This window comes from Heterocephalus glaber, unplaced genomic scaffold, assembly GCF_053883595.1.
Source record: "Heterocephalus glaber isolate CG9 unplaced genomic scaffold, H.glaber_assembly_v1.0 deba00001592, whole genome shotgun sequence".
In the NCBI taxonomy this organism is placed as follows: Eukaryota; Metazoa; Chordata; class Mammalia; order Rodentia; family Bathyergidae; genus Heterocephalus; species Heterocephalus glaber.
Window position 1 is genome coordinate 146915 of NW_028258367.1, and position 26062 is coordinate 172976.

Here is a 26062-nt window from a genome sequence, read left to right on the forward strand (position 1 = left end):
ATTATTATCATCACTAAGACTTCCAGTACTGTGTTAAATAACAGAGGTGAAAGTGAAAGTCCCGATCTTAGAGGAGCAATTTTAACATTTCCCTATTCACTGTGATATTGGCTATGGCTTTTTCATACATAGCCTTAAGTATGCATAATTTGTTGAGAGTATCATAAAGGATACTGAGTCTTACTAAATGCTTTTCCTGCATCTATTAAAATAATTATATTTTTTCCTTTGTTCTGTTGATGTCACATTTATTGATTTGTGTATGTTGAACCATCTTTGCATCACTGGGATAAATCCCACTTGACTGTGATATATGTATGATCTTAATATCTGTTGAGTTTGGTTTGCTAATATTTTATTGAGAATTTTTGCATCTGTATTCATTAGGGATATGGGTTTATGGTTTGTTGTATCTTTGTCTGGTGTTGGTATCAGGGTAATGTTAATCTTGTAAAATGTTTGGCAGAGTTTCTGTCATTTCAGTTTTTTGCAGTAGTTTAAGAATTAGAATTATATCTTTAAATGTTTCATACAATTCAACAGTAAAGCCATCAGGTCTTGTATGTTTTTTTCAGATGGGAGATTTTTTACTGCTTCAATTTCATTACTTTTATTATTGGTGTATTTAAATATTCATTCTTCTCTATTCAATTTTGGTAAATTGTATGTATTAGGGGGGGTTTTCTTCTAGGTTTCCTATGTTTTTAACATTTCTTATGGTCCTTTTTAAATTCTCTGGTGTCAGTTTTAATGTCCCCTTTTTCATTTCTGATTTTACTTGGGTCTTTTTTTTCTTCATTGATCTATCTAAACCAAGAAATATTGTTTGTTCTTTCAAAAAACCCATTCTTTGTATCATTTCCTTATTTTTGATTTATTGTCTACTCTTGATTATTTCCTTCATTGATTTTGGGTTTGGTCTGTTATTGCTCTTCTAAGTTCTTGAGGTGCACTGTTGTTTACTTGAGATCTTTTCTGTTTTTTGATATGTATTTATTGTTAGAAACTTCCCTCTCACTACTGATTTTGCTGGATCCCACAGATTTTGTATGTTGTAATGCTATTTTCATTTTCTTCTGGGGTTTTAAAATTTGTCTAAAAATTTTTTTCAATTACCCATTGATCATTTAGGAGCATGTTATTAAATTTCCATGGGCTGGTTTAGTGGGGCAAACATAGGTAAGACTTGGGCTGTGACAGTGGCAGCTGCTAATCCTGAAGCTGCAAGACATGGAAGGATCTGTCTTCTGGCCAGTGAGGCATGCCCCAGCCCAAGCTTCCAGTGGTGTTGATGACCTAGAGTCTTTTCTTTGGAGTAGAGCACTCACTCATAGACCAGCTCATACCCCAAACCGGCTTAGGACTGCTGGTCCTCTGCTATAATTAGGGCTGGGGCACTTTCCCCATTTACTTTCTCCCAGCAGTGTGAGCATCCCTTCAGCCAGGGAGTGAGTTGAAGTTGCAGTTTGCTTTGTTTTTTGCTTTAGATTGCCTTTTTGTCTCTCTGTGCTGCCTTGCTGATTTCAGAGGTCTCCTCAATCACTTTTCTTGATTTTCCTTTTTACAGATTTTCCTTTATTGTGTGTTTCTTTTCTGTGGCAGAGTTACATGCAGGTCACCTCTTTTCAGCTGTATGTGATTTATTTTCGACAAGTTTTCTTCTCTGGTTGTTGTTTATTCATATTATCCTCTTCTTGCTTGTCACTTCTATTTCTTTTCAGATCATTCCTAAGATACTAATTAGAAGATTTTTAAAAGTTCCTTTGAGCTGAGTGTGGTATAATCCCAGCTACTCAGGAGACTGAAACAGGAGGATGGCAAGTTTGAGGCCTGGGCAACTCAGGGCCTATTTCAAAATAAAATTAAAAGAGTTGGGATGGAGCTCAGTGTAGAATGCTTACCTAGTATGTGTAAGGCCCTGAATTCAATTCCCAGAACTACAAAAAAATAATAAAAATTTCTTTGTTTCCTTCTTTGACTTTGTTTCTCCTGTGGTTGCATTGACTTTTCTGTCTGGCTCATCTAATATCTTTGAGGTTGTATGCGTCCTCTAATATCTGGTGCTTCTTGGCTACCCTTTCATATTTGAGGACAAGAAGCTGGAAAGGACAGACTATGTTCATGGGAAATGGTGGGTACCAGCTGTCACATGGGGGGCCTCCTGTAGTCTCACCCACTGACTGCCCTAAACTCTGCTTCCTGTCAGCCAGTATTGTGGTGAAACCTTTTTTCCCCCAATATCGGTGTCCTCTCAGTTCCTAGGAGGCTTTGGCCCTTTATTTGAAATCATAGAATGGCTTCTTAGGCCACCATCTTGAATTAGAATCCTGATGGCCTCTTTAAATTTGAATTAATGCATTTTATTTTAAACTAGGTGAGCAGAACTTGTCACATTCTTATTCTCTCTAATTTTATAGATTCTCCTGCACTTAAAGCACTACAGGATGACTTTCTGGAGTTTGCTAAAGACAAAAAGTTGCAGGTGCTGAATTTTGTAGAAACACAGCCAACCTATATTGGCAGCATGATCAAACTCCATGTGGTACCTGAGGAGTCAGCAGGTAAAATCATTCTTGAAACTTGCTGGCTATTAGATGCCTAGTGGGAAGTACCTCACATTTAATCATAAAATTTTATATCCACTTTTTCAGTTTTAGGAGATAATGTAATGAAGATCTAAAGTCTAATTCCATTATTCTTTCTAGCCACAGATTAAAACTTCTTTGAAAACACATAGCTTTGGCATTACCCTTCCCTTCTCTTTAACTGACTAGACAACAAAGGTTAATGGCCTACCTCTAAATCAGGTATCAACAGTGACCTGTGCTGCTTGAAGGTAATACCTAGTTCTTTGTCAGCTAGATTAAAAAGGGCAATTATTCAACAGATAGCTGCATGTAGAAATAGTTTTTAAAATCTGTTAATGTAAAAGGTTTAGTAAATGCAGGATATAAAGGCATGGAAGCTTTAGTAAATGGAAGATATATTCAAACAGGAAATGATCTGAAGGGAGTAAAAATACTAGTGTTAAAACTGCAGCTTCTTCCTGATCCTGGGTGGAGAGAAATGGCCAATACCTACCAGTTATAGGCATTATAGGTAAGAACTTATGGGCTCCTTGAGGGTAGATCTCAAACCTTCTTTACAGCCTCCTGTTATTACTCTGTACAGTGTAGCTGCCCCATACATATCCATACCTGAAATGCTTTCCCCCTACATGGCCACTTCCTCAGTTTGCTTGAATGAACCTTTTTTTTTTAATTTAAATTTTAATTTTTATTAGTACATCTTTGAGGTACATGATGCAAACATTCATTGTGGGAAATTGATACATATACATAACACATTTTCTTTTTACTTTCCTTTGTCTTATGGGGTTTTTTTTTTCTTGGTACTGGGCATTGAACTTGGGACCTTGCACTTGCGAGGCAGGCAAGGTACCACTGAGCTAAATCCCCAACCCTCTTATGGGCTTCTTATCACAACCAAGCTAGCATTGAGAACTACCCATTTGACTTCTTTCAGTCTTGACAAGGGAGAAGACTTTATTCTTAGATTTGTTGACATTTTAATTTTCTTTAGATTTAGGCATTGGAGATCTGATTCCTGTGGATGTTAACCATTTGAACATTTGTAAGCCAAAGAAAAAGGATGCTTTTTTGTACCAACGTACTCTGCAGTTCATCCGTGAAACTTTAGCCAAAGATCTTGAAAACTAACTGCTCTCTTCCATTTTCTATGGGAATACATGCAAGAAACGTGGCGTATAAAGTTATGACAGCAGTGTGGTCTGGAGTGGTGGAGACAACAGAGTGTGGCTCTCCATTCACACACTGGAAAGCATGCCCACAGAGTGGATGTGACAGAAGGAATGGCTAGAGTGGAAACCTCTGGCTTACAGAAATCCCACAGTGCTGGGCCTGGTGACTAGAGCAAAGCTGCTGGGGCTGGAGAGGCCCTTTTCTCACCTGGGAGCCCCAGTAGGCAACTCAGCTAACCATAAAAATGCCATAGAGAGAGTGCCTAAACGGAGAGAAGAGTGAACTAGAACACAGAAGATTCTGTTTTTGTTCTGGGTGTCCATGTGATATAAATTTTTAAAACGTAAGTTTAAATTTTTAGTTTTTAACTTTCAGTTAAATTTTTGTCTAACACATTAACACTGATGTTAACTTTGTTAGACCTATTGTCATGCAGGGGTGAGTTCTTACATGTTTTTATTTCCCTATTGCTGAGGACAAATTCGTTTTTAAATTCTAGCTTATAGTAATTCTTTACAGATCATAGCTACTTATGCTTGTCATGTGCCCCAGATAAGGATAAAGTAGCTTAATCCATTACTGACCAAAGTATAAAATAAACTATTATAAGCATATATGTGTATATCAACATTTTCAGATTCTTTTTAGCTATACCTTTCTTGTGCATTTGGAAGTTGTGTTAAATCATTTGATGGACTTTTTCAAAAAGAGCACTGAGATATTTGTATAGCTTACAATTCACCCTTTAAAAATGTTCAATTCATTGGTTTTTAGTATATTCAGAGTTGTGCAAACACCACTACCATCTAGTTTTGGAGTGTTTCATTATCCTAAAAAGAAACTCAGCAGTCATTTCCCATACCTCTGTCCCCAGCCCCTGTTAACATTAGTTGCTTTCCATATGTGTATTTGCCTTCTCTGGATGTTTCATACAAATGGAATCATACAGGAGGTGGCTTGTTTTCTTCATGTGTTTTCAAGAGTCATAAATAATATAGCATGTTCATTCCTTATGACCCAAATTATCTGGTTTTATGCTACATTTGTTTATTAATCAGTTGATGGACATCTAGGTTCTGTCCTTTTTTTGACTGTTGGGAACTCATGATGCTGCTATGATCATTTGTGTATAAAGTTGGTGTTTTTTGGATAGGTGTTTTTACTTATTTTGGCTGAGCAGAATTGGTGGTCAAATGCTAAGTCTGTGCTTAACATTGAGGAGATGATGGACTTGTGTAGAGTTGGGGTGTCAAAGCTGAAGATGGAGCCCAGCATTTGAAGGTAAGCAAGGTCATCAGCAAACCCTGTCATATCAACTTCTTAAGGTCCTCCCCCCCTCCCTGGTACCGGGGATCGAACTCAGGACCTTGCACTTGTGAGGCAGGTGTGGTGCCACTGAACTACATCCCCGGCCCTTTGGTACTTTTTTTTTGGTTCTGTTTTCCACAAACTGTGGCAGATAAACCACAGTAGAAACAACTATTCATTAACTTAATGAATGAAACCCCTTTCCTTAAAATCCTAATATATAACTACCATAGCTGTGCTTTTAACAAGGGCTAGAGAGACATCCAATATATTGCAAAATTACTGTGCTTTTTCAGGTGAGCTATTTAGCATTTTTTATTCTGTTTATAAAATAGAGAGTCCACCTCCATTTATCAGACAAACAGAGATTTGGATGAAGTTTATCATACAACCTAAGTGAAAAGTAACATAGCAAAACAAAAGAAGTGTATAATGATGACCAGAGATTCAGTCTAAGAGGAACGTAATCTTGGACAAAAAAAAAGTGATGAACAGGGAAAAGGTAGTGATGTGGAAACAAATTGGAAACCAAATCAGTCAGCAGCACAATTACTAGAGTATAAATGGGTGAAAATTCTGTTACTACAGGGATACCATGATGGATGCAGGACCATAATAGATGAAAAAAAATAAAATGCTCAGAGTAATTAGAAGATAGTAGCCGGGTATGGTGGTACCCTCCTGTAATCCTAGCACTCAAGAGGCTGAGGCAGGAGGATTGCTGTGAGTTCAAGGCCAGCCTGGGCTACATAGTGAACTCAAGGCTAACCTGAACTACATAGTGAGATCCTATCTCCAAAAAAAAAAAGATAGTAAAATTATTCAACTATGAGCTCAATGGACAGGCATTATCAGTATAAACTAAAGGAATAGAGACCCCTGTGCTCCTGACAGTCCTCCTGCTTCAGCCTCCCAAGTGCTGGGATTATAGTTATGCCTGAGAAATCTTACTGATCAAATCAAGATGGGGTGAAATAAAAATGCTGTATTTCAAAATGCAAACAAAGACCCTTAAAAATGCCAAAAACCTCATGTTAGAAACAATAATGTTGAAAAGAATCATGTGCTCAGCTAAGTTGCCCTTGAAATAATAGATGGACATACTCAAGCCCGCGAGGACTTGAAAAATACTGTTACAATCAGTTTTATCCCCTTAGCTTAATTTAAAATAATATTATATAATTACATATATAATGCTACCTCGGTTCATGAACTTAATTTGTTCTATGATTTTGGAAAAGATAGCTATGGTTGTTTCTATTTGTCACCCAATGCAGAGTTTGCAAACAAAAGCAAAATTTTGCCAAATGCTTCTGTTTGCAAACCAAATTGTTTGCAAACAAAAGCGCCATGAACCAAGGTACCACTGTATTTTAATCATCTAGTATTTTACTATGCATATACAGTAAATACATTTGTAGAATAATGTGTATTTCTGGGTAGATTTTGAGTGAACTTATTTTGGGTGCTTATATAAAATGCTGAATTTTTGAGCGTGTGCTATTTTGATACATGATTCTTTTTTTTTGGTACCAGGGATGAAACTCAGGACCTTGAGATTGTGAGGCAGGCAGCAGAACCACTGAGCTAAATCCCCAGCCCTTGATACATGATTCTAAAAGGGTATGGAGAAGTAGAAGTTGTAATCATAGCCACTTTGTTCATTGCTCAGGTTATTGTAACATAACCTAGCATATATCTTAGTAAAACAAAGATAAGTTGAAAAAGTCATCTTAAAAGGTAACAGAAGTTTACTTTCAGTGATAGAATGCTAGATTGTTTGGCTCTGACTTCCCAGTGATAACTGGATGAAGTGTTTTTTATTGATCAAAGAAGTAACAAAAAATGATGACTGATATATATATCTAAGAAAAGGCAAAAAGCAGAACAAAGATACTTTAGTTATTCCCTCAATACTGGGACAAAATACCTGACAACCTATAACTTGAGGGAGGAAAGAGGTTTATTTTGGCTCATGTTTCGGTCTATAGTTGCTGGCTCCAAGGCAGGAAGCCATGGCGGGGGCATGGTGGACTAGAAGCAGAAAAAGTGGAGGAAGGAGCTGGGGAGGGAGACAAGCTCTTCTAGGCCACATCTACAGAACTGCTTCAGCTCATCAGACCCCACCTCCTAACTGCCAGCTATTAGCCCCCATAATCCAATCACCTTCCAAAAGTGCCACCTATGAACACATGAGGCTCTTGGGGGACATCTAGATATAAGCCATAACAAGGGACTAGCAGTCAAGACTACTTTTGCTCTAGGCAGGGACATCACTAGATTATTTGGCCACTGGGAATGACAGTCACCACTTGAAAATGAGATTGGGGCCATCCACTCCCCGTGCCCCGCCCTACTGACCTAATGAGACCTGTTCTAGCAGAAGACTGACGGGGCCTGCAGCTCTTTGGCCCACAGCCCATCGCTACAGAGTGCCCAGGGTAACTCTTCTGGTCAAGAGTAAGTCCTCACATGGGGGCCACCTGTTCCTCTTTGTCAACATTCTTGGGACCTACAGTTAATCTTCAGTATTGGCAGTGGGAATTGGCGAGCCTTTTCATCCCTACATAACAGCTCTCTTAAATTCCTCTTAAGTTCACTCCTGGTGATTCCCCAGTGCTGCATTCCCCTCCTGGGATGGCATCTACTTCTTAAGCTCTGACAACAGTCATCTTCCAAAATCCTCCTCCCCTCTCTACATAGTCTACCCTTCTCCTTCCTCCAATGTCTTAGCCTGTAAACCTAAACAGTCCTCCTTCAAGGCTTTAGGGACAGTCCCCACTTATTTGCCCAGGCTCTCAGTCACAATCTCAACCAGACTCCACCTTTGAAGAGTGAAGTGCTCTGCTATGTTGATGGTATCTTAATCTGCAGCCCCTCTCCCCAAGACTGTCACTCAAATACCTCTCTTTTTCTCCTGCAGATACTGTGCCTCACCTTCCAAGGCATAGTTAGTCCAGACCACCATGCAATACCTGGGGCTTCACCTTATACCCACCTCACAGGCCATCACAAATGATCACAAAGCTCTCATCCAATCAGTTCTCCTCACAGAGACTGCTCTTGTTCCTCAGCCTAGCTGGCGTTCTCTGCCCCTGGATCCCCAATTTTGGCCTCATAGCCAGACCTTTATAGTGCACCCCCCTAAAAAAACCCCATACCCTCATGCCCTCCCCAGCTCAGGGTATTTTTCACAGCTGCCTTCAAACCACTCGCTGTGTGATCTCAAATCACTTTCTCAGTGTTAAAAATTCCATCCCACAGACAGCTGATAGTTGGTTCATAGATTAAAAACTATTTGTAATCCCCCAGTGGGTGCCAGGTGACATATACTATTGTCTCTAACTTCAGACACACAGTAATTGAGACTCAAACACTCCCCACAAAAAACACCTCACAACAGGAAAAACAGCCCTAACCCAAACACTTACCTTGGCTTCTTCCAGGGTTTCTCAGTATACAAAAATCCCCATCACCAACAAAAGCCACATGAAAACTCAGTCAGCCATCCTGCCACTGAAGGTGGCTGTCCTCCACTCTATCCCATTGAGCCTTATAGCCCCAACAAGTCTTAGCTGACAAAACAGCTGAGCACATTGCTCTCAGCCAAACCCCAAAAGACTCCAATCACTTCATTCCTCTTCCTTGTTCCCAGATTTCAGCTATTAAACTCCACCATCCTTGGCCAGACTTCTCCCCCAGCCCTCCTGCATATACAAGCCCTGCCAAGACAACCCACAAGGCTCAGTCCCCTTCTGGCCCTATTCCTCCCACTTATTCCCTAGGAGATTACTCCCATTCATCTCAGGCCATTTGAGCCCTCCTATGAGCCAGCAAGAAAGCACAGGAGCAAGCACTCACTGACACTTTCTTCCCTAGCCTTCACTCATTATTCCCCTTCACTTCCACCCTGGCCTACAGGTCCTGCTCAGAACCCTTAAAAGGTCACTCTACATCCAACATGGGAGAGACCCTACATTGTCCTTATCAACCCCCTTCCTGCTGTCCTTTCTGCCCTGCCCTTATTATTACCTCAAAACTCAAGAATGTCAGGCTGTTCTGTTCTTCCTCCCTGCAGGTTTCTCCCAGAAAGCTACCTGTTGTCCTCTGACTCTCTCGCTCCCTGAAATTATTTGCTTTACCCCTTCCCTCATGATGAAAATTAATATCCTTTCCTCCAATCTGAACTTCGCTCCCAGAAATAATCCCTGACATCTGGCTCCAGGACACCTTTATCAAGTTCACTCTGACACAGATCAGCTTCTTCACCTTCTGCCTCCAGTTTGTTGAACCAGGCAACATGTTGCCAATGGCAAACAGTGATTTTCTTGGGCTGTTCAGTTAGTTCCTCTCCTGACAGGAATCAGAATAGCCATTGTTTTGGGCATTGGACCAGCTAGACTAAAAGTCTCTACCTTTTCTCAGCTCTCTCCAAGCAGGTTCAGCCCCACCCTCTGCCCCTGCCCAATGGCTGGCCATGCTGACAACCTCAGTTCCTGGCCAAGAACAAATAAAATTCACTGCTGTGCTGCACAAAGACTTCCTATTGCCCAAAACTCAATCCCCACCTTGACTACCATGCCATCCAGCTTGCCTGACTGAATTCCCCCTTCTTCACCATTTCTCTACCCTAAGCAGTTACCTATTAAACTCGCTAACCTGCAAGATCAAATCAACTCACTGGCTGCTGTTGTGTCCAAAACTATCAAAGCCTAGATTTGACTCACTACAAAAAGGTGGGCTCTGTGCCTTTCTCCAGGAGACCTACTGTTTCTTCACGAAGTCCGGACTCATGAGATGGTGTCAAAAGGGTGTGTGATCAAGTCACTGCCCTACAGACTTGGCCTTGTCCTGGACCATTCCTGCCTGGCTGACCACTTCCTGGAACTCCTGGCTCATACACCTTCTTGGGCCCATTGTTTCAATATTCCTCTTAAATCACATTTGCCCCATGTCTCTAGCTTCATCCAAACACAGATGTCTCAGTTCACTTCTCAAGTGGCCCCTACCAGCCCCACAAATTTGTCCCTGCTCAGCCTGAAGCAGCTTGATAACCCACACCCTCGTACTTGTTCTTGTTCTTCATTACCTTTAAAAACCTGAGAGATGATAGGTCTGACCCCTGCTAGTCCCTAGCCACCCAAGTTCCTGAACTTGGAGAAGAGTCACAGCCCATTCCTATATTCTGCAGCACCCCCAGCACGCACCAACCCTGTCTACATTGCTATGTTAAGGCACACCTGGGACAACAAAACTTTAGCTGTTGCTATGGCCACATACTCGGCTATTCTCGCTCCCCCAGTCTCATACCCCATATGGCCTCACCCCACCTAAGCCTATCCCACTAACGCCTCCAGCCTTAACCAAACAGACCCAGGTCAGTAAACTGGGCTTGGACTCTTCTTTGGAGTTACTTCAGGAGGTCCTGCATGGAACCCCGAATTTGGGCTGGCACTATGTTCTTTTTTGAGGTCATGACTGTTTACCTAACAAGTACTACTACAAGTGTAAGGAGGAAATAGTTCTAATATTAAATTTCTCCAATTAATATAAAAGACGACAACCCAACTCATTTTGTGAGGTTAACAGTACTGAAAGGGAGAGGTAACAAGCCATTAATGAACATGGTTATAAAAGTCCTAAGCAAAAATATTGACACAGTAAATTTAGCAATATTTAAAAAGATAACTGCCGGCATGAGAGTGCATGCCTGTAATCCCAGCACCCAGGAGTCTAAGGCAGGAGGATTACCACAAGTTCGAGGCCAGCCTGGACTACATAGTGAGACCCTGTCTCAAAAAGTGAAAAGATATCTGTCCAAGTTGGATTTATACTAAGAATGCAAGTTTTGCTTAGCACTGAAAAACTGATTAATGTAATTCACTGGGTTAGCATATAAAAGGAAACATCACCGTCAATATATGCAGAATTATTTTGATAAAATTCAGTGACCATTTATGAAGAACTGCAAGCTAGGAATAGAATTATCTTAATCTAGTAAAGGATATCTGAAGACAAAAATGACAATAACATACTTAATGGCAAATTAACTTTCCTTTTGGGGACAAGTATAACAAAGGAATGCTTACTATCAGCATTTTTATTTAACATTGTACTAACTGTCCTAGCTTGCTCTGGAAGGCAAGGAAAAAAATACATTCTTTGTAGATTACCATCAGCATAATCCAAAAGAGTTGACATATACAAGAGTTTATCAATACCAAGATGCATTTTAAACTTTTAATATTTTTATATCTGACATCTCACAATAGGTGGTTTGTCATAATGTAGTTGGAAGCCTTCTTAAGAACAATGGTATAGGGCTGGGGATTTAGCTCAGTGGTTCCAGTGCCTGCCTTGCAAGAGCAAGGACCGGAGTTCGATCCCTGGTACCAAAAAAAAAAAGAACAATGGTATATAAGTGGTATCATATTTGATTGTATATTGAGTCTATTAGAATACAGTAAATTTGGGGATTTAGCTCAGTGGTTCCAGTGCCTGCCTCACAAGCGCAAGATCCCGAGTTAGATCCATGGTACCAAAAAACAAAAAACAAAAAAACCCAGTAAATTGTTAGAATTTTTTAAAGTTTGACAAGGTTGCTGATGCAGTTGGTATACAAAAAAACTTCCATAAGTATATTAGCAAATGAAATTTAAAGAATTGTTAGATATAATCACAGTATTAAGGTTATGAAAAATGTTAGAAATTTGTTGAAAGTATTTAGGAATCAAATATATTTCAACAAAGGAAAAAATAAAGAGCAAAACGTTACTGTTAACATTTAGGTGATATATGAAATTTCAAACTTCCCTCTGACCTCATGTATATTTAAATTTTTTATAACAAATAACTTTGAGAAACATTACTATAAACCTTAAATGGAGAAAAATATATTCTGTTCCTGGATTGAAGATGCAATGTTGTAAAGATTTTCAAGCTAAAAATAGTCAAGATAGTTTTAAAGAAAAAGAACACAGTGGGAAGGTATCTTTACCAGATATCAGAGTTAAATAAGACCGTGTCACCTTGGCACAAGGATAGGCCATGGGTACAGAACAGAGAGCCCAGAGTGTCGGAGTTCTGGAACCAGCCATATGAAGACCTCAGGAAAAGCCCCTCCCCAGAGAGAGATTTATTATACTGATCAAAATTAGCAAACACCATCAATTGTTCAAAGCCTCTAGAGATTCAAAAGCCTTGCAGCAAATTGAGAAACATATACTTAACAAAATCTAAGGCAGCAATGGTGAACGTTTTAGAGTTTTAAATTATACAAACAGCCTGCTGTGGCATGTGTGCCATAGGTTCACCACCTCTGATCTAAGGGATCTTGATAAGAACAATGGGAGGCGGTCACAAGGGAGCTAGAACTAGAGCCTCCTCCGTCCCCCCACAGATCCGGCCTGCATAGAGAACCTGTCCCACGAGGTCACAGAGGAACTGACATTCACACTTACGAAATACTGTATTCTACCACTAAAAGAAAAAAATGTATATTGATGAAAACAGTTCAAAAATTCAATTTTCACATAGCCACAAACAAAATTTTTAAAGTAGGTGTGTTTATAGGTCATGTTGTTAGGTCACACTCCAATAAAATTAGAAGTAATTTGAAGATGCAAAAACAACACAAAAAAAATCCTTCACTTGGAAATTAGTTTCTTAATCCTTCAATCAAATAGAAAATAAAAGCAAAATTTACAATCTATCATTAAGGACAAGGAGAATATTTCATGCCAAAATGTGTGGGGTATACAGTGTTAAGGGTATAATTACAAAAAAAGTGTAAACTTAAATATCTTTATTGTTAAGTAAGAAAGACTAAAAATAAGCCCACTGCTGCCTTTAATTAAGATTAGGAAAAGAATAAAATTTAAAAACAGAATAAGGACACAAAGTTGAAATTAATGAAAATGTTTTATATAAATCTTAAAGCTGTTATTGGTAAATGTCAATAAAAGCCTAAAAAAGGAAGCAAGAACAATGGGTAAAGTACTAATATAATTATCCTTTAGGAAGAAGGTATTGGACACCCCTGCCTCACACTATTCATAAAATATATTCTAGCTACTTTGAAGAGTTGCTGTTAATCCAGGAAAAGCCTGTAATCTTAACCATTCTAACACACAGACTTATTTGGGGTATCCCACTACCCACTGCTTCTGTTTCCTACAGATTAAAACCCTATGTCCTCTGAAATTCTTTCCCAACGGCTAATGTCCTTTCTAGCTACATAAATTTACTTTCTTACTTTCCAAATGCTTATTCCTTCTGCTCTGCAAAAGACAACAAGAGAATGAGAAAGCAAGCCAGAGAATTAGAGAAAATATTTGTAAAAGATACATCTTGTTAAAGGACTATTATATTAAATATAAAGAACTCTTAAAATTCAACAGTATGAAAATGAACAATCCAATTAAAAACAGACTTTGAACAGGCATGTCCTGTCACCATAGACAGCAAACAAGTATTTGATTTTTAAAAATGTAAAAAAAATTTTTTTTGGAGACAGGGTCTTGCTGTGTCATTCTGGCTGGCCTTGAACTCACTATGTAGTTCAGGCTGGCCTCAAGCTAATGGATTAATAATCATTAAAGTTGTAATCCTCAGGTTCTTGAGTGCTGGGATTACAGGCTTGCGGCTACCCACATGGCACAAATAAGTATTTGAAAAGACATTCAACGTCATGTCATTAGGGAGTTGTGTATTAAAATGAGACACCATTATACACCCATTAGAATGGTCCAAATCTAGAAATACAGTACCAAGTTCTGAAAAAGATGTAGAGCAACAGGAACTCTTATTGTTGGTGGGAATACAAAATGGTACAGCCACTTTGGGAAGCAGGGGTTTTCTTGTTTGTTTTGGTGATACTAGGAACTGAATCCAGGACCTTTGCACTAAGTTAAACCCCTGGCCCTTTAAAAAAAATGTTTATTTTGAAGACAAGGTCTTGCTAAATTGCCCATGCTGGGCTGGAACTTGCTATCTTCCTGCTCAGCCTCCCACACTGCTGGGATTATAAGCATGTATCACCGCACCTGGCTGGAAGGCAGTTTCTTATAAAACATACTCTTATTAAATGATCCAGCAACTGGATTATTTGGTATTTTGAAAACATGGACACAGGAACCTGCAAATTGAATTGGGGGTGGGGGGGGGTTACCTGGAATCGAACTTGGGACCTTGTGTTTTCGAGGCAGGCGGTGGCACCACTGAGCTAAATCCCTGGCCCTGCACATTGATATTTATAGCAACTTTATTCATAACTGATAAAACTTGGCAGCAACCAAAATGTCCATCAGTAGTGAATAAACTATAGTACATCCAGGCAATGAGAAATGAGCTGTCATCTCATGAAAGATGTGCAGGAAACATAAATACATATTTCAAGTGAAAGAAGCCACTACAAGAAAGCTACGTACTGTGATTCCAACACCATGACATTCTGAAAAGGGTACAACCATAGAGACAATAAAAAATACATGGTGGCTGGGATGGTGATGGGTGGAGGAGGGACACAAGGTAGAGCACAGGATTTTTAGGGTAATGAGACTGCTCTGTGAGATACTGTGGCACATCCATTTGTCCAAAACCTTAGAATGCACACCACCAAGAGTGAAGGCAATGGAAATATGTAAATCATGGCCTTTGGGTGACAATGCCCTCTCAGTATTGGGTCATAGGTTGTAACAAATGTACCATTCTGGTGCAGGATGTTCATGATAGCAGTGGGGGGGGGGCATATGGGAACTCTTATTTTTCCTCAGTTTTGCTGTCAACCTAAAATTGCTCTAAAAAATGTATAAAATAAAATAAACTGTTAGAAATTCTCGGCCGGGGATTTAGCTCAGTGGTTCTGCCGCTTGCCTAGCAAGCACAAGGACCTGAGTTCGATCTCCGGTACCAAAAAAAAAAGAAATTCTCAACACTCTTCTCTCAAATTATCCTTAACTCTCTATTGCCAGTCACTCACTGGAACTATCTGTATGGCACTGAGACTCAGGCAAACAGTTTGCCTGTGATGAGCGTGAGTTTTGGGGGGTTTTTTTTCTGTACCGGGGCTTGAACTCAGGATCTTGAGATTGTGAGGCAGGTGCAGCACCACTGAGCTAAATCCCCGGCCTAAGAGTGAGTTTTAAGCTAACCTTCCCCACTACCTTGGAAAGGACAGTTCCACACCCAGCTGTTTCCTTACTTCTCATCCAAGCCTCAGGGTGGTGCATTAAGATTAAGCGAATTCAATGCACGAAGCAGTACTGGTCAGGAAGGACTAACCATATTTACTGTTTTGAGATCAGTATATTCTTATTCCTAAAAATCACCAAAGAACATTATGATCTATATTTTGTGTATTATCTTAGAACAAACCTGGATAGAACTGGGAGAACAGGTACTTTTTCTGCCTCTATACAGTCATGTACTCAGCACGTTAGCAGTTCAAAGTTTATGTTTGCTCTAAGGTCCTATAGAAAATGAATTCTAGCATCTTGGAAGTCTTACAGTGTAGCATAAAGTTACTGTGTTATGGCAATGCTGTGGTTCCTGCTAGTAGCTTTCAAGTCAAAAATTCTTAGCCTACTTATTACTTGTTGTTTTTCAACTTAATACAGTTTTTTAAAAACCTCAAAACTGGGCCGGGGATTTAGCTCAGTGGTTCTGCTGCCTGCCCCGCAAGTGCAAGGACCCGAGTTTGATCCCCAGTACCAAAAAAAAAAACCCCTCAAAACCAAAAACTCAAACAGATGAATAACTAGCAATTGCATCTGATCCAGAACAGGTGAGCCCAGGATGATATTCCAAAGTTCTCTTCATATCTGAAAAGAAATAACCCCAATTTTAAAAAAGACAAATATTTAATATGTATTCTGTACAGAATGGGTACAAATATCACTTCAAAAATATTACAGATTTTTAATCACCCCAACAAATAATCTCTGCTGCTTTCCTTCTTCCCCAAAATGACTTCATTATAAAATGAATGACTTAATGGATTACTTGGCTTATACTCTTATACATCTCCAGGAGGATCTTGTTAAATATCTTGAGCTTCTACAACTTTAAGCTTTTACAGAAATTGCTTGGGCAAATACCCTAATTTCAATCATGTACCAAAACAAGTTTTAAAAATCGGCAAGAAGTCTGAGAAGATCACATTATAAAAGGGACAGTACTTAGGGTCAGAAACAGTGTTGAGCTATAAAGTACTGTGCCTAAACACTCTGCAACTGTATCATATTATAGGGCAGTAGTGAACAAACCCCAAGGTCACAGGAAGAAGGCCTTGTGGCAGCACAAAGATAGACCAAAAATGAAAAGCCACAGAATGAAATCCCCTTGATGGCAGCTCCTTACAGTCAAGGTTCCTCAGTTGACTCTCCTGCTAACTTGGGAAACCTTCAAACTAGTAAGCACTGATTTAAAAAACAAGTAAAGCTATTCTAATTGTTCTCATTTTTAAGAGAAACTAGTGTGAGAACCATACCTAGTACCAACTCAAAATGTAGTCTGTGTTGTTCATTAAATTTGAACATCCATGATGAAATACTTTTTTTTTTCAGTCTTGCTGTGTAGTTCAGGCTGGTCTTGAACTTTCAACAATACTCCTGTCTTAGCCTCCTGAGTGCTAGGATTACAGGAGTGCACCACTATGCCAAACAATACTTGTTCAACTCTTAATGTTAAACTCGTTGTAATTTTATCTTCAGTTCTATTCCTGATTGTACCTGTCAGTTGAGATTCTCTAAGCAACCCATCTTGGCCTCCCTCAACTCTTTATATAATTTTTCTTCTCTCTATAACAAACACAAGAGGTGAACAATGTAATCCTTTAAAATACATTAAGTGCCACAGAAGGTACTGATCACCTAAATCTTTTGTAACTGGTCAATTATGCCTATTATCTCTTTATGTCAGTGAGTCAATATTTCTTTTCTCTTTTATCAATTTTCACATTAAATGAGATATAGGAAGTTGTTTTTGAGTGCCGGATTTAGGTAACTTGTCATATATCTGGATGATGACAATGAAAATGAATTCTGAAATCCCAGAGGTCTGACTGGTAACAAAGAATGGTACATCCCAGGCAAGATGACTGTGACCATACCAGTGGTTAGCATTTCAGACAGGAGTCCCCCTAAGTCCATCCAGGACAATATGGCATCATTCATGAAAGACTGAAATAGAGCAGGAGGCACAAGATTTGCCTGTGAACTTATTAGCCAAGATACTATATCTGCATCAAGTTGGTTCTAGACCTTGTAACATTTTAAAAGTGTACAACACTATGATAATACCTTTTTCAATACCTGAATAGGTGAGAAGTGGTGCTGGAAACATGTAGGAAAAATGTATAGGTAAAAAAAAAAGAATTCAGTAACCATACAGGCATTCTGCCCCAGGGATCCTTATATACGCGGCTATGCAGTGCATTTCTTCCTGAAGCCATGGCCAGATAGATGAGGCTAAAACAAATATTCTTCAGATTATAACAATGAAAATATTATGTGCCTATATGAGTCTGTATCTTTATGGGATATCTAAGGGGAAGAAAAGAGTCTATGAGACTTCATTTAATAAGGGTGGGATGGTGGATACAAATTAGTTGAAGAAGCACACCCCATAACTCAAGATGACAACAATTTATAAGGCAGGAAATGGCTGAGACCTGGTACCAGAGTCTTTAGTGCATTTAAACTGAGGGTGGACTAATAGTATATGCTTTAGAACCTGAACAGTATACAACCCCAGCTCCCACAGGATTCACACACAAGCTAGGTTCACATACATGTACAGTCATCCCTCAGTAATCCAAAGGGGATTGGTCTCAGAGTACCCGTAGATACCAAAATCCACAGATGTTCTAGTCTTACATAAAACAGTATTGTCTTTGCATAGAACCTAAGTATTTCCACCTGTACACTTTAAATCATCTTTAGATGACTTATAATCCCTAATATATGTAGTGTAAATGCTGCACAAATAGTTGTTATGCTATAATGTCTAGGGAATAGTGACAAGAAGTCTCTACATGTTCAGTACAGATGCAGTTGTTTTATTTTTAATCAGCAGTTGGTTGAATGTATTAATGAGGCGTGTGAAGATATGAAAGACTGACTACATAAATAAGCACAATGGCTCAAGGAAATGTAGGGTCTAGTCATTTGGTTGACCTAGTTTCCACTTCTAACTGACTTTTTAAACCTGGTTTAGCTGAGCATGGCAGTGCATGCCTGTAATCACAGCTCTCAGGAGTATGAGGCAGGAGGATTGCTGCTGAGTTCAAGGCCAGCTTGGGCTACATAGTGAGTTCAAGACCAGCCTGAACTACATAGTGAGACCTTGTCTCAAAAAAAACCCCAAACAAAAAAAAAATTAAACCTGGTTTAAAGTAGGCCAGTAACAGCTCTTAATATTCCCAACTACTTTTAATGTCATCCTTTATGCATAACCTTCCAGCGGTTCACCAGAGAGCTATTCCAAATCTGTAAAATACAAAGAAAATTAAAAACAAAAACCCACCACATACACACATAAACTGAATGACCATTTAAAATTCACCATAAAGGAGAGAACTTGGGCCTTATCAGCTAAACTTCCTTCCTTAAAATTCATACAGAGTGTAACAGGAGGATCTCATTCCCTCTAGAGCAAACTTAAAATGTATGAATCTTAAAGAAAACATATTTTGATGGCTGAATAATAATCTTACTGAAGAAAAGGCTCAATTTTTTTTTTTAAACACAGATGCACAAATGGTTTTTCAGTGTGCCTTTGTTTAAATAGATGTTTTTTTCGAACCAATCAAGCAATGTCTAAAGAGAGGAATTGTACAATTGTACAAGGAAGGCTTCAGAATCCATTGGTCATGTTTTTGCCAGTGGGTCAAACACCTGCAGTGTTGTTCTCTTGTCTTTGTCACTGATAGTCACCCAGTGGTTAAAGGCTTTCCCCCCATGGTCTGAGAGCAGCTGCTCCTCGGCAACAGAAGTACTGAGCTGCACTGGGTCTGTCTGTGCCCTCTCAGAGCTTCTGGCTTTGGGGCCCAAAGGGTCAGAGCTCTTGGAAAGCCAGGCATTATTCAATAGTTTAGGGTGGTGGAGAAGGTTCCAGAAGGGGTCCTGATAATCTCCACCAAGGGAGGCTGCTCCTGGCTTCATTACCCTGGGGCCATTAGTTTCAGGGCTTGGGGCAGATGAAGTGCCTAGAAAATCCACTTGTGGGAAGAGAGTGTCGGTTTCCAGCTGGGGTCCCGGTGAACAGCTGCCCCCATCACTGCTGGCTGGGAGGCCCTGGAGAAGCTGGCTGTTGCTCTGCAGGACCTGTAGGTGGAAAGCAGCTGGTGCAGATTTCTTCCTTCTTGGGGGCACCTTGGGCACCAGAGATGGGACCTCTGGAGCGGGCAGCATGGTGGCTTCTGCCACAAGAGGGGCTTCATCTGGTCCTGGCTTTCCCCTGCTGGGCCTTCTCTCCACATCTTTCCTGGGCTGAAATGTTCTCGGCTTGGGAACAGGAGGGACTCGAGGGGGTGTCACTGGAGGGGGTGTTTCAAGGCTTGTCTCTGGGGGCCCGACTGTAAAATGGATAGGGTTTTCCTCAGACTGTTCTTCCAGTGACGTGGGCTGAGAAAGGTAAGATAGAGGGTCAATGAGGAGGCAGCACTTAGGATGCCAAGACACAGAGACACTCAGTGGTCAGCAGGGATCGGAGATGGATGGAGACAGAGTGGACATTCTGCCCATTTGGGGCTGGAGAATGTTTGGGATGCCGGAAATGTGATCAGGTAGGAGAAAGCACAGGGCATGCACATACACACTGGGCAGACCAACAAATCCAATGAAAGATGAGTGGGGCCTCAGTGAGTCACTGGAGACAAAGCTGCCTCTGGTACCTTAGGAAATGGGGATGCAATCTTCCTTTATGCAAAGCAAGCCTCTCTGAAAACATTCTTTGAGTGGCGGGCTTGGCAGATAATTCACATGCGAGGGTGAAGTAACTTATAGCATGAAGCTAACTGAAGGGCTAATGGATGTACCTTGTCTTTGAATCTTTTATATGTAAATATAGAAGAGTGGAGAACTTTACACAGGGGCTTCACTTCCTTGCTTTATTCAAAATATCCCAAAGCAAAAAACCACACAAGAGAAATGAAGCTTTTGCATGGAAGTGCCTATCAGTAGTTAGTGTTTCATTATTCTCTTTGGCTCCTTAAGAAACATGAAAAACATACTCCCTTCTACACCAGCTTTGTGGCCTAACAACCTGCAGCAGGTTAGGAAAATGAATCCATTTCTGTCCTTTGCATTTTGAAGAAAAGACGAAGTGCAGGAAAGAGGAGAACAATGGAGGTCCATTTTACAAGAAGCCATGGAAAATGGACAGCTGGCAATTAACCAACGTGGAACAAGTGCCACCCAGAAAACACAAAGCAAGCCCATGAGGAGGGACACTCCAGAGCAACCTCAGACTGTCCACAGGCAGAAAAGCAGCAGGCATTCTGCGATGCCCAGGCAGGGATTACCGAGTGTCCCGTTCCTAGAACTGAGATCAAACGGAAGATCCGGATGTGTCTATAGGTGCCAGTCTTTGGGCAGCTACTGTCCTTACAAACTCATGTCTTTGATGCAGTAAGCAAGGCTGAGAAGCTTGAGAGCGAGAGCAAAAAACAATCTGCAAGAAAAGTGGCAAGGAGAGCTGTGGGACCTTCACAGATGGCAGTTGCAGGACAGCGAGCAAATCTGCTAATCTAGAAACTGGTTATGATCTTTCTAATGCACATGAGATCTGTACATGTAAAACCACATGCACACCACACACACCACGCATGAAGGACAGCTCTGGACCACTTGGGAGAGTGCATCCCACAGCAAGGAAGCACAGTCCCTCCAAGCTGCCATTGTCACAGTAAACCTGTGAAAGTCAGCTTGTTGCTCCTGCTCAGCTGGGGCCAAGATGCAGTACGCAGGCCAGGAATAAAGTGGCTGTCAGAGGAACTGATTTCCTCAAAGACGTGGCTGGGTCTGGGACTCAAGGTAGTAGGTGGAGAAACCAAATTCAACTAGACTTTTGTCTATGAGATATAATTTTAACTAATGGTCCATTTGAGTAAGTTTGGAGTCAGATGTTCATGCTTCTGGGGTCTTACCTTTCCTGTCCTCCTTAACATTGGCTTCTTGATGGCAGGAACCCTGGGTGCTGGGCGACAGGGCAAGAGTGGGGGTCCCAGGGAGGGCTCTGGTTTGGAGGACCCTTGGTCCCTCAGGGCTGTGGCATTTACAGCTTCTTCTGGAGTGCCTGGAACATAAAAATCCTGTGGCTCAAGTATGAGGATGAGGCAGTCCATTGCATGATTTAACTTTTGGACAAGATAATATCTTACTGATTCAATGTAATCCTTTTTTTTCCCCCTTAAAACAAAAATCCTTAAAGATTGTCTGGACCAACCAGCTAGGTCCAGCTCCAGCTTTTCAACCTCATCATCTCAACAGGGGTGAGGACCTGAGCTCTATGCATGGTCCTGATGGGAGATCAGTGAGGCCCTGATGCACATGCAAAGCTTCCTACATAGCTACACTTCTCAAGGCAGAAATATAATGCATCAAACCCCCAATGGGCCCACGATCAAGAAAATGTTAAGCTGGGATTGTAGAAGATTTCAAACCTCAAACCACTACTAAAATCTACATCTCTAGAACCTTTTTAAAAAACCAGCTTTATTAAAACATGAGCCTCTATCTAGAATATATAAAGAACTGAAAAAAATCAGACACCCCAAATTCAAAGAGCCAATTCAAAAATGGGCATCTGAAATGAACAGACATTTCTCAGACAAAGAAGTAAAAGCAGCAAACAAATATACAAAAAAATGTTCAACATCACTGGTTATTCGAGAGATACAGATGAAAACAACACTTGAGATTCCACCTCACCCCAGAAAGAATAGCTGCTATTAAGAAATCATCTAACAACAAATGCTGGCGGGGGTGTGGGGAGAAAGGAATCCTTCTCCATTGTTGGTGGGAGTGCAGATTGGTGCAACCACTGTGGAAATCAGTATGGAGATACCTCAACGAACTAGGCTTAGAGGTCCCATTTGACCCAGCTATTCCCCTGGTGGGTATCTTCCCAAAAGAATTAAAAGAATCTTACCACAGCAATATATGTGCACCCATGTTTATAGCAGTACAGTTTGTAATAGCTAAAGCTTGGAAATAGCCCAAGTGCCCATCAACTGGAGACTGGATAAAGAAGATGTGGTTTTTGGGCCGGGGATTTAGCTCAGTGGTTCCGCCACCTGCCTCACAAGCCAAGGACCTGAGTTCGATCCCCAGTAACGGAAAAAAAAAAAAGATTTTTTTTTTTAATAAAATGGAGTACTACTCAGCCATAAAGCACGAGAAACTACAGACATTTATAGCTAAATGGATGCATATTGAGGCCATACTCTTAAGTGTAATACATAGGACACATATATGTGAATACCGAATAGTTTCTCTAGTGTGAGAAACTGGAAGTATAATTAAGGATACACACGGATGAAATGGCCTAATAACATATTTCTTGGATTGTGTTTGCATCATGTGTCATATGACTGTATCAAAATTTAAATTAGGGAGAAGCTTGGCTTATGTGGAGTCTGCTAACTGGAGTTTTTTTTTTCAGGTCATTATTTGTTCAGTGTTGGTTTGGGGACCTTTCTGAAATAAATCACATCCCCTGGTGTCTTGTTGTTGCTTGAGATGCTTTTTTAAGTTATATGGAAAACTGTTTAAGTGCTTTTCAGTTTTGTTTTGGTTGAGTTCTACTGTATTTGAATATTATTGTAGTTTTTTCCCCCTTGCATTGTTCTTCTTTGTGTGGTTTTAATTTTTTGTATGTATGTGTTTGATAATAAAGTTCTTTAAAAAAATGAGTCACATACCATAAAATTCACCCACTTTAAGTGTACCACTCTGGTTTTTAATTTACTGTATTTGGAAAATTACACAGCCACTACCACTATCTAATTCCAGAACACTTATATTATACCAGAAAGAAACCCTGTACTTATATCAGTTGCTTCCCATACCTCCTCCTTTTAGTCTGGACTCTAATAGCTTTCTGATTCAATGGATTTCCCGATTCTTGACAATCATGTAAAGAGAATAATAAAGTATGTGGCCTTTTGTGTCTGACTCAGTGTAACATTCTCAAAGTTCATCCACAATGTAGCATGTATCAGTACTTTCTTTTTATGGCTGAATAATATTCCATTGTATAGATATACCATATTTTATCTATCAGTTGATGGACAAGTCAGTTGTTAAACCCAGTTTTATTTTTTTTTAAGTTTTTTTCCAGTTTTATTTTTTTAATTAAAAAATTTATAGTGTATAATCCTACAACAGTGTTTCTCAGGCTTCTAACTCATGCTGTCCTTAAATGTTATTTGAGAATTCCAAGTAGGTTAAGTCCACTGGCTAAAAGCAAATTACGTGATTGTAACTGCATATGCCTTTTCAAAGTGCATAATCTCACCTCTTTTTACAAAAGAGATACTGGTACAAAGCCAAAACCAAAACAACAAATGTTAGTTAGCAGTGATTGTGAAGGAATGGAGGAGATTCCAAGGCAAAACAAGGTAGCATGGGTTAAGTGAAGTAACAGCAATAAAAAATTAACAGGCAGTGAGGTCCCTGCCTGATGGGACAGAATTCATGTATGCTTGCCAGTGAATTACAGTAAAGATTTTGTGCCTGAAATAAGGACACACAACCCAATTGCCTCTTTTTAATGGAGCTGGTAGAGTGAGTTGGTAACTGTAACATTAACCTTTTAAAACATTAATTTATTTTTTCCTTAAAAGCTGCTTAATCCTGGGATTATTTTATATACTTATTGAATTTCAAAGAAATAACTTTAAATGGACAATAAATCTAAATAAATTGTTATTACAGGGTAGTTTTATTTAATTCTGCCTCCAAAAATATTACATTCTTTTCTAGACCACTTTTGGTGGGAGGATGAAAAGGAGTCAGTTTTTCCTCAGCCAAGCAGGAGAATCCCAAAGCCCACCTACCTCCTCTGGCCTCCAGGAGACATCGGATTGCTGCTTCTGCCTCCTGAGCATTGGTGGTTTTGATCTGCTTGACATTGTAAGGTTTGCTTATTCCAGTTCTAGCTTTGGGCTTCAGGATAGAATTTGGAAGAAAAATCTATTAACACAGGTAGAAGACAGCCTTCATGGCGCATTCACCATCTGTTGGTCTGCACAGGTAGGGTGGTTGGTATGTGAGTGCAAGGTGCAGAGTCCCATCAAATGGTGACAAAAACACACACAGAGTCTAACCCACATCTCTTAATTCTCTCCTCCCTGGAGCACTCTCATTCCAAGAGGAATGCAGTGATGACCTTCATCTCCCAAATGAGGTGGTAACAGGTTTTTGCAATGTGGAGAAATCTACCTTTTATCTTCAAAAAAGCTGGACTGCACAATCAGAGTCACACTTTTCATGGCCTAGTTGAGTACTGAAATGCTGTCCAGATACATTTTCCTTAAAAGTGCATTTTCTACCTCTTTACCCTGTGTCTCGGGCATCTCTGAGGACTCACCTTCATCACTGTAGATGACTGGCATCCGATTGACCCCTTCACCTGCTGTGAATGCATGCACCTGCCTGGCCCAGCTCTCCAGTGTGCATCTGGTTTCCTGGCCCAGCAGCACTGGGCTTCCTGCCCATCACCTCCTCTCTGAGCCCTCTGTGTCCCCATCCCTGCCTCTGGTGTCCTCATGATGGTTACTCTTGCTGGGCTCCTCCACTCTGTTCTTTAGGTCCAGAATGTCTCTCTTTAGCCTCTTCTCTAACTAACCATGATCATCATTTTCTTATGACTGACCTGAATTTCTACTGTTCTCCCTTCTACCTATCAATGATCTGTAGACAAAGGGGAAAAGCCAGACTTAAAAGGAGAGAAACAGAAGCATCTGAAAGCATTTCTGCCTTGCAGGATCCTTGGGATCATTCATCCAAACCAGCTTTCTCTAGAGCCACTTAGCCTGCAGAGGGGCTGCTAATCAGCGTAGGATTGGGAGAAGGCTGTCGAGACTCAGAATACAGGATTGATCTACTATCCCCTGAGAAGATGCACTCCCATGTGGCCTCTGGGTTAGGCCCCTTGGGTGTGAAATGCTGACTGGCTTCCTTGGCACCAAACACAGACTCACCGGTTGTTGAGGTGCTCCTGGCAGAGGTTTTGCTGCCTGCAAAATCGAATACTGCCCATGGGTGCCGGAGGAGATGGACACATCTGAAGCTGACTTCTTCACCATCAAACCAGCTGTAAAAACCCAAGGAGGGCAGAGTCTCAGCTGTAGCAATGTCACAGCTGGCCTGCCAGCTGCAAGAAGCCCTGGGAGGTGGCTGTGCAGACAGATGTGGCTGTGCTGAGGCTGGAATGTTCAGAGTGCAGGCCTTTGGAGGACTGCTACAGGTTCTTCTGAGGCTGGGCGCAACTCAGTGGAAAAGTGCCTGCTGAGCATGCATGAGGCCCTGGGTTCCACCCCCAGTACCATGCCTCCTCCCCCAAAAAGTTTCTCTTTTGATTCTCTTGTGGCCTGGCCTTCTAATGTAGATCCTCTGGAGAAGCAGGAATTGAGGGAAAACTGATTCTAATCAGATATAAAAACTGATTTTTAAGTGTCTTAAAACACTATTTTTTAAACACACTACTACTATTATTAGAACCAATTTTTAAAAATGTTTTGGAGGAAAACAAAAATTTTAAAAATCCCAAATAGAGAAATAAACTATTTTACATTATGCTTATAGCCATTAATAAGTCATCTTTGAGAATTTTTTTTCCCTGGTATTGGGGATCAAACTTAGGATCTTGCAAGGTGCTGCACCACTGAGCTAAATTCTTGGCCCATCTGTGAGAATTTTTAATGACACAGAAAATATGACACATTAAGTGAAATGTAAATGACTTCACAAAATGGAAATCAATTTTGT

The 26062-nt window shown here is 40.4% G+C and overlaps 2 protein-coding genes across 12 annotated transcripts in view; one reads left to right on the plus strand and one right to left on the minus strand.

Annotated features, from left to right (window-relative positions):
* Serac1 (serine active site containing 1) overlaps positions 1-23238 on the plus strand; it is an 83004-nt gene extending 59766 nt beyond the window's left edge. For 3 of the 5 annotated variants that reach the window (XM_004856829.3, XM_004856828.3, XM_021237978.2), the window contains 2 exons: positions 2418-2561; positions 3583-23238. In XM_004856829.3, the coding sequence (XP_004856886.1) occupies positions 2418-2561; positions 3583-3719 (281 nt within the window). In that variant the 3' untranslated portion in view covers positions 3720-23238. The remainder of the gene's footprint in view (positions 1-2417; positions 2562-3582) is intronic. The other 2 variants (XR_002386858.2, XR_015444009.1) reach the window with 2 other exon arrangements.
* The window catches only part of Synj2 (synaptojanin 2), a 105589-nt gene continuing 98464 nt past the window's right edge, over positions 18938-26062 (minus strand). For 5 of the 7 annotated variants that reach the window (XM_004856827.3, XM_004856826.3, XM_087193416.1 and 2 more), the window contains 4 exons: positions 25276-25388; positions 24130-24238; positions 21217-21365; positions 18938-19693 (listed from right to left, as the gene is read on the minus strand). In XM_004856827.3, coding sequence (XP_004856884.2) covers positions 18938-19693; positions 21217-21365; positions 24130-24238; positions 25276-25388 — 1127 coding nt within the window. Of the gene's footprint in view, positions 19694-20604; positions 20742-21216; positions 21366-24129; positions 24239-25275; positions 25389-26062 lie in introns of those variants that run through there. The other 2 variants (XM_087193418.1, XM_021237977.2) reach the window with 1 other exon arrangement.